Raw genomic sequence first — 9,270 nt, 5'->3', positions numbered from 1 at the left:
CGTGTTAGTTCAGATCTGTTAGTTGCATTCTTTATCCACAGTCTTTTTCTTAAGCCTGGCACACACTACAGCATTCTTCTGATGCAGATGGTCAAAAAGAACAAAAAAAAAAAAATCCCTCTTAAGACACCCCACACCACAGGAAAATCAGACACGATTTCTTTTGGAGACATTTGACAATCGGGCCTGTGCTCCCAATGTTCGGGAGGGGGGGGATCCACAACACATGCACGCTATAGACATTAACATTGGCAACTATACGAACGTGCCCATCTACTCAAGCATGTGCAGAAGAACTCGTTACCATGGTGCAAATGCACAGAAGCACCATTTCAGAGAAGTTGCATTTTCCCCTGTTTCAACCGAGACGGAGTGAGAGCATTTTCTAAAACTTGCATTTCCAGGGACTCCAAGCACCGTTGTCATGTCACCTGACACCCAAAACACAACAAAGGTTTTACGTTTTCACTTCAAAACTTTGTGTAAACAGGACCCTTTTTTTCATCTTATGGAGTGACAAGTGCTTACTCAAAAATGACATTACCTGTTCCCCTACACATTTTTACCCATCAAGGTTTTGACCTGTAAAAAGACAAGTCAAAACAGAGACTATTCCGTCAATGATAAACTCATGATTAAACCTCAGAAATAGACAAAGGCCCTCTAGTGGTTGCAGGAATTGTGACAATAACAATAGAGAAATGAAGCTGTTGATATGTATCAAAGATCACACAGTCCACACATACTGGGTTTTTGTTTGATCAAAATAACTTTCATTTAAAAAAACTTTATAAGTATATATATATAAAGATATTATCGCTCACAAGTCCTAAAATAATGTCACGTTTGTTTATTGTAAATAATCCCTCTCTACTTCAGTCTTTAAAGTAACTTTGGTCTTTTGATTTACTAAAGTGTGTCACAATCTGTTGATATTAGTTAAAATAAGTAATATCAAGCACAGATATATATATATAAAATACGTTGGCTTTGAAAATATTTAAAAAACAGTTAAGTTAAGCCTTGCTTTTAAGCTTGTAGCAAATGTAATATGATAGTGTTGATACTTCTCCATTAGCTTCAGCTAACAAATGCCAGTTGTTGAATAAATCTGGCTGACCATCAACACTTGTAATTTAGGTTATCAAAAAAATATTTTAGCTTGTACCACAGTAGTTTTATAGTAATCCTCAAATGTATCTCAGTTATGATGTGGTTAATAAAGTTTGAAAAAAGGTTTTAATGTATTTTAAATGGATACTATTGAAAATATGTGACTGCATATTGTAGAAAACACAATGCACAGACTGAAAGAACATAATGTTTATTCCAAAACAAGCAAATGCATGACAGTTTTGTTGTGTTAATAATGAAAAACCCTTGATAATATAGCAGAGTGCAGCTGGACCAGACTGACAACCAGGTTTTAAATGAATGTTTTCACTGGTGACTGGGAAGTGGGAACAATCCGACTCAGAGATACAGGGAATACACATTAACACTGCTGAGCTACACAGGTCCCACTGGGAAACTGGAAAATTTAATGGTAAGCACATTTCATAACATAGCAGCACTTGGTATTTACATTAGCATTAGCCATGTTGTGATGCACTTTATGAAAACCGACCCACATTAAATATCATTTCATTCACGTGCCTAAATGTGCCAGTGTCACTTTATTGCAGATGATGTCAGACTTGCTGTCACGTGAACTCTCCTAGTTCAGAATGGAAACTTTAGTTATAATCACACACACTTTATTCATCATGGGAGAAGGAGCTTTGTACCAGAACTACATTAATGTATGAGGATCAGGTGGCTGTCTTAAACAAAATCCCCCAAAATCTGCACTTTCATGGAAAGCCGGTGGATTCTATGGTAGATAGTTTCAGAAGAGCCTGTCTAATCAGGCAGGGTAGCATCAGAATACAAAGTCTGCAATATGAAGTCGCTCTGGGGAACTGAAGTACGCAGAAAAAAATGCAAGTGCATGCACATGGCCACCCAAGCACAAACACGGTCCTCTGAAACTTCCAGCGGTGGAAATGCTGTCCACAGAGTGTGTGTGTTTGGTCGAGGGCATGAGACCTGTGCTATTCTGTCCACTCTCCACCTGTCTGCACTTTATCCCTCTTGTGTGTGGTTTTATTAGTGTGGCTGAAGAGCAGTATAACAGGAGACGTCGCCTCCGAGGCAAGAGTTCTCAAAAGCAGAAATTATACAACAGGTCTGAGTCACACAGCTGTCGGTGCACCACCATCGAACATCGGCATTCAAAAGCACGATAATCATGTAAATTAGACTGAATCATGCAGTTTGATGGGCGAGCTTCCGTCTCTTTGGCTTTTATTTTCCTGTGAGGGAAACTTTTCAGGAGAAGCACTGCTTATGCACAAAGTCAACTCTTTCATCTCCGCAGGGAGGACGGGATATATTTTTGAGGCCGGCAGAGAGACTTGCAGTCAGCACTCAAACATGGACGTGTGGGTTCAACAGGAGAGTGATGCAAAGTCCAGTCTCTGCTGACATTTGATCAAACACCTATATACACCTAATATATAAAGAATACCGTCCTCTGGATGAAAATAACGTGGATTCCATGCATCCCTAGTTCACATTCATAACAATTCTTCAAACTTTCAATGGAGTAAATACAATTCTAAAAGCATCATGCGGTGCATCATGACAAAAAATCTTTTTGCGAAATGGTGACTTTGTTTTTCTAAGGTAGAACAGTGACTTCCCGCACACCTCTGTCATTAAGGTCGTACCATTCAGTGTTGCACTGCAAGCTGGGAGATGGTTTGGCGACGGGGCAGAGCAGGGTGCGGAAGTGCCTCCTGAAGGTGTCCGAGAGGCAGGCGTACAGGATGGGGTTAGCGCAGCTCCACGAGTACGACAGCAGCACCACAAACTCAAAAGCCCTGGTGAAGGTCAGGACCAGGCCGTTCTGGTACAAGGAGCAGAAGTTGAAGATGTAAAAGGGCAGCCAGCATATTCCGAACACAACCACAACTGCCACCACCATTTTGGTGACCTGCCGCTCCAATTGCTGGTTTTCTTGGTTCTGTGCCGAGGCCCGGAGACGCTGGGAGCGTAGGGTGAAAAGTAACGCCACGTAGGAGGCCATCATGACCATGAACGGCAGAGCGAAGCCCATGATGAAGGTGTAAGAGAGGACGCCAAGCCACCAGTCATCTGAGTTGAAGTCTGGTATGCACAGGCCGTGGTCAGCCGAGAAGTGAAGGGCCATCGGGAGAATGGTGAGGAGGGAGAACAGCCACAGGAACGCCGACACAATCTTGGCACAGCGCGGCGTTCTCCAATGGGCAAACCGGAGCGGATCCACCAGCGCCATGAAGCGATCGATGCTCATCATCGTCAGGCAAAACACGCTAGTGAACTGGTTGATGCCGTCCAACACCATGACAGCTTTGCACGCCATGTCACCGAACATCCACTGGTTCTGGAAGTTCTGGCTCGCTATGAACGGAAGGCCGACCATGAAGAGACCGTCAGCCAATGCCAAGTTGAAAATGTACACCGTTGTGGAGGACGACATCTTGTCCAGTTTCAAAATAGCAATGATGACGAGGGAGTTCCCCGCTAGCCCCACGATGCAAACCACCAGGTACAGGATGGCCATGGTGATGCTGAAACCGTCCATATTGTCCTCAAAGTAAAAATGTTCATCCAGGTAGGTGTGATTGAAGTCTGTCTCTATTAAAAATGAGTCTTCCATCTTGCCTCAGTTTCCACACAAGACGTTGCGAATACACTGGCAGCCCAGAATAGAAAAAAAAATATTATTTAATTCCCTCAGTGAGCGGTCACCTCTTCAGTCCCTTGTGGTGGAGGCTAAAAAACAGTCAAAGAAAGACAAGTAAACAAGTCAAGCGATAAACCTGAAAGCTGAACAGGGTTTTCAGGTTCAAGATCTGCCCGATGACTTTAGCCTCCGGTCAACAATCCGCTCGATTCCTTTTATCTTCTGACAGCAAGAACAGTAAAAGTTTATTCCTTAGTTGTGATGGTTGGCTGTGAAGTCAGGACGCGTTTCTTTAGACAGCCATGTGTGTTCTCAAACACACATACACACACACAGAGACCCATGCCGGCATACAGCAAGAGTGGCACAGCCGTTCAGGAGCTTGCCTGACCACTCTTTCTCCCTGGGAGCCCTTTTATATCGCTTCCCCCTCGGTGTGTGAGGAGTGTGTCTACTGCTGGATGTTTGTGTGTGTCTGAATGGACCACACACACCCCTTCTACCCGTCCCATCCCATTCCTCCCTCCTCGAGTTCATCAGTCTTCAAAGATTGTGATAAACTCCAGCTTGGCTCACGCCCCCTCCCGAGCTGAGCTGAGCACCCCCACCCCCATCGGCTCCTTGGCTGTAATGGTGTTTCCAAGGTAAACCCTGGCCCCATCTGCCGCAATACTTTTGTTTTTATAACTTTTTTTTTTCTCTCTCTCCAGTCTATCTTCTCTACCCTTCATTTCTGTTTACCTCACCCCCACCACCAGCAGCACCGCCACTTCTTCCATCATCCATTTTGCTGTCGCTTGCCTTCCCCCTGTGTCCTGCCTGCATTGCTCCCTCACAGTTCAGCAGGGGGTCACTGCGGCTCCGACACGCATAGCTGAAATACTTCTGGTACATCCCCCAGAAAACAACAAAAAACTAAACTCCAGCGCAACATAAGCAAAAATCTTGTCAAATCCAGCCAATCTGTACTTTGTCACAATCTGTTTCTATTCGTTCTGAAAGGCAGTTTTCACCTCCTTTACTGGTTCAATCATCAAATTTCCTCAGACTCCTCAAGGCACACATCCCTCGACACTCCTCGTTAGGTTGTAGTCTAACTTTTCTCTAGGGAGCACCCACTTCATGTGACGGAGCCCGCTTCGGCACCCCAAACCCCAACCCCACGTAACTATGTCTTGAAACACTTCACTTCAACGTATTAAATCTCAAGCTGTTTGACAGCTTGAGATTTCACAGTCAGTATTTCACGGCAGTGTTGAGACAGACATGCAAGCATCCTACATGCACGTGCTGCAGAGAGCGGCATTCCACAGCGGACACACGGCTAAGGTTTGTATCGACATTTCCAAGAATTTCGCGCAACCTTCCGGATTTGAGTGTGACTTGAAAAGGCTTTTCTATTATTCTGTCTTATTGTGTGAAGAAGAAATGTATTGTTGTCTCCTGCTGTGTCCATCAAATATGTCCAAGGTGATTATGACAGCACACGGCCTTAAAATGCCACTTTCCCTGTGTACAAACGAGTGCTGAACGGTGAGTGCATTCTTTTGGAGACCGTTTAAAAATAGCCCTGTTATCCTCATACTGAAACAATTATTGCACCCCCCCCCCCCTCCATATGACAGCAACTTTTCATTGCCCTTTTCAGCCCCCAGCGGAACAGCTATAAAACGCTTTTCAACCAGGCTGAACAAAATAACCGAGACGTGAAGACTCTGACAGCGACGGTGGGCTGTTTTAACTTTTAATAGCCACTCAGATTTCCATAATTCAATTTCTCATTGTGTAAAAAAAACTTGAGAAATATCCAAGACATCCTTCCAGCTCAATCTCCAGGAAAAATCTTGGCATTGTATATCACTACAACCCACGGGTGCTGTTAAAAATTTGTGTTTTGAGATGGTGGACTAAGTTGGACAAGACAATAGCTAAATAGTATAGTGTGAAATAGGACAAAACCTGCATTCAAAGAATGCCACAAATTACTTTTAAGTTAAGATCTTTGAGCAGATGGCTGATTTACTAACCCTTTAAAGAGCACTCATTGAGATAATTGATAAAGTTCATGACTTGTTATACATATTTTAAGCCTTTTTTTTTGCATTCAATCTTTATAAAACTCAACTAGACTGGATTTATATTCATTTCACCAACAAAAGAATTCGCTCACTAGGCTGGTGGTGCTAGTGTCCCGCAAAACATGTCTTATTGTCAGGGAAGTGAGTGTGACTTACTTCTAAAAAGAAAAAAGAAAAAGCCAGCTCTGTATAGTTATAAAGAGTCAATAATGCACACTGTTGTCATGGTTACCACTCTCTCCACAAGAGAATACCTGTGGTTTAATTTCTGGATTATAGTCCTCCTTATGTGGGGTTTTAAATGTTACAGAAAACTTCATTTATGTTAACCTTAGGGCTTTTACTCTCATTTCTATTTAGGTCTCTGGAACTCCTGCATCGCTCTTCAATAAGCATATTCGCACCCACTTAAGACAACCGCACTGTTTCTGAGAACTGTGCAGAGTGCATAACTAATCTGTATAAACACAGACAGGTTTTTCCTTGCTCATAAAGGCATTACGCTTTTGTTCGGAATGGAGAGCCTTCTAGACAATCTTCACTCTTTGAACATTTAACTTCCTGAACAGTAGCAGCTCTTGAAGCTGGTCCAGTGTCGTTAGAATGCACAGCTACTATTGGGAGCTGCTGGTTGTTTTTATAATGAAACCAATACACACATGCTCGGATAACAACACGCTATAAACATTAACAATAATGAGTACACGGACATTCGTATGGACCAACGAAGTTGGATTGCTATTCCGGGTCACTCCCAACTATAAAACTGCCAAGTCCCAGGAGAATATGGACGGGGAGCCATGACACTCTGGAGGCCGCCATGGTTATTGGTCATCTACTCACGCGTGTGCACAACAACTATTTATTACGAATGTGGTGCCTGCACAGCAGAATCAGTTCCAAAAAGGTGCATTTTACCCCGTTTCCATGAAGACGGAGTCAGACTCTTTTCAAATAGTTGCATTTTCCCCCAAAACGCAAGAAAGGTTTTCCATTTTCACTTAAAAACGTCACGTAAACAGGGCCGAAGCTGGACAACGTGGCTCCACAATAAAACCAGGACTGACGTCACCAACATATTGATCTTTGGATTTTGTCTGCCTTAAGATTTACAGAGCCGATGTTGCAAACAGAAAATAGTCAGATATGTATTCTCATACAGTGAAAGTCTTTGTGATATTTCTGGACAATACTTTCTGTCATGACTAATGCTTTACATGAAACTAAAGTAGCAGACAAATGCGGCTGCTTGCGTTCCTCACAAAGAACCCCAACAAAACACAGATACCATCTGTACCGCTAATAAAATCATATGATTCTAGTAAAAAGTGAATCACACAGCACTATGACTAAACGATTTCATGAAACGGCACTTTTCGGGTTAAAGATGTCACACATGGAATGACACGCAGCAGCAAATAGTTTCACTATACTTGGAAGTGGTAGTGGGGCCACAGGAGAAAGCTGCGCATGGTAGCTTTGGATCTTCTTCAGGCTATTTTCATCTTTCTTTTGTTTCCCAGCAACACTGGCTGTAAACCCGGTCACTTATGAGTAATATAAACTTCTGTGATTGCAACAGAGAGAAATGAAACATATGTAAAGGAATGTTTGTCTCACTCGCACTCATCTGTGTTTGATTGAAATTGGCAGTATGTAATCTGAGTATATTGGGGGGGGGGGGGGGTTATGTTCTTGTCCAAAGTGGGATTGTCAGTTCTGAGATGTTAGTACAAACGAACCAGAGTCACTGTCAGTGGTGGTTTTCATGTCACGTTAATACGCATGGTGACGCCTTGTTGGGGTCTTTCCAGTGCAGGTGCTTTGAAGTCACATCAGCATAAAGCAGCGGGGATCGAACGCATCCGAAGCAAACACACGTTTGAAGTTGCACACTCTAAATTATAAAGGAACGGGGGCTTCTTTTTGAGCAGACACTTGGTGCAGATGGTCAATCTGGTAAGAACAGAAATCGATTTAAGACTCGCCAGAAAGATAAAAAGAAAAAAACTGAAACGATTCCTCCATGCATGCTGCATTTTGAGGATGTAGATTCAATCCAGTACCGTGAAAAGAGACATGTCGAGTTGCAAATGAGGGAATTCAGTCAGCGAGCAATGAATGGGGGGTGGTTTGTGTATCCTTGTATGGAGTTATTCTCTGCTATTTGTTGAATCACAGACTTGGACACCACAATAGATTTGATTGAATCATATAACCTTCCCCTGAATCGCAGCCTTCAAGTGCATCAAGAGGCAAAAAGAACAACGTGAATCCTGCACGACATGTAACGCTCACCACCGCTGTAATCGGAAGACACGTGAGTGAAGCCGGCCAAGCATAAAGCCTTCTGTTCTTATCACAATTGTGAACATGGGAAAAGTTGCGTGTAGAAAAAGATGAGGAATGCAGAATTGAATTCCGTGGGAATCTGCAGACTGCCGTAGGTCATAGCTGCGTAGTGAGATGACCGTTGTGACATTTGCGATATTGATACAATGGTTGTCTGCACACCGTCGGCACTGTGTAAGAAAAGGCCTTCCTTTTTTCATGGAGAAAAGATATGGCAGGTGGATTGGCACCCCGAAGCGCTTTCCACTGGTTCACTCACAGACGCACACCAGTGGAGGTGGATACCATGCGAGGCGTTAAATCCATCCATTGGGAGCAGTTTGGGGGTTCGCTGTATTGCTCAAAGACACTTCAACATGCGTACAGTGTTGGACAGATGGGCTCAGGCTCCAGCTTTGCACAATCCTCCACTGAGAGTGGCATCGGAGGAGAACGAATGGATCAATCACATCCACACACAGTGGTGATTCCTGCCATACCAAGGTCCACGGGCAGTATTGGGAGCAACTTCGATTCAGTGTCTTACCAAGAAGCACTTCGACACACATTTAGGTCGAAGCGGGGGATCGTGCCGCCAACATCCAGATTGAAAGACAACCTGCTCTACAAGCTGAGCCAAAGCCGTACCATCTGTAACGTGTTCTCTTTCACATCGCGAATTGAGAGACCTCCCCACATGCAGAAAAGTCAATATACCACCACATGAGGCCCATTATAATGCTACACTCTGTGACATCATCAAGGCAATGCCCTGCATGTGGACTGTTATTATAGAAAACTACTCATATGACACCTCTTAAATATAGTGTTTGACTGAAAAAATGCATTCTATAAAGGGATCCTTGTCTTGCCTTTGTTTTTTAAGCTTTTTCTGCACTTTATAAGAGTAGCTTCAGGCTACAAAACAACATTTTCAAGTGAAAATGAAAAACTTTCATTGGGTTTCGGTTGTCCATTGAGTCAGCCATAATAATCCAACTTGGTCGTCCGTCCAGAAGAATGTCTTTGTACTGGCTATTGTTACTGTTTATAGGGTAATGTTCTCCACGTGCATGTGCGTGCGGTTTCATT

General features: G+C 43.4%; 1 protein-coding gene across 1 annotated transcript; it reads right to left on the bottom strand.

The window, feature by feature from the left end:
• Positions 1-2,722: 2,722 nt before the first annotated feature.
• LOC308120795 (somatostatin receptor type 2) lies at positions 2,723-3,742 on the bottom strand (the record flags this gene model as incomplete). The annotated part of the gene is made up of 1 exon (XM_080481622.1): positions 2,723-3,742. One exon carries the CDS (start codon positions 3,740-3,742, stop codon positions 2,723-2,725), a length of 1,020 nt encoding a protein of 339 aa, XP_080337748.1.
• Positions 3,743-9,270: the final 5,528 nt, after the last annotated feature.

The sequence above is a fragment of the Lipophrys pholis genome (assembly GCF_963383615.2).
Source record: "Lipophrys pholis genome assembly, chromosome: 1".
Classification (NCBI taxonomy): domain Eukaryota; kingdom Metazoa; phylum Chordata; class Actinopteri; order Blenniiformes; family Blenniidae; genus Lipophrys; species Lipophrys pholis.
This window is presented reverse-complemented; position numbering and strand designations above follow the sequence as displayed.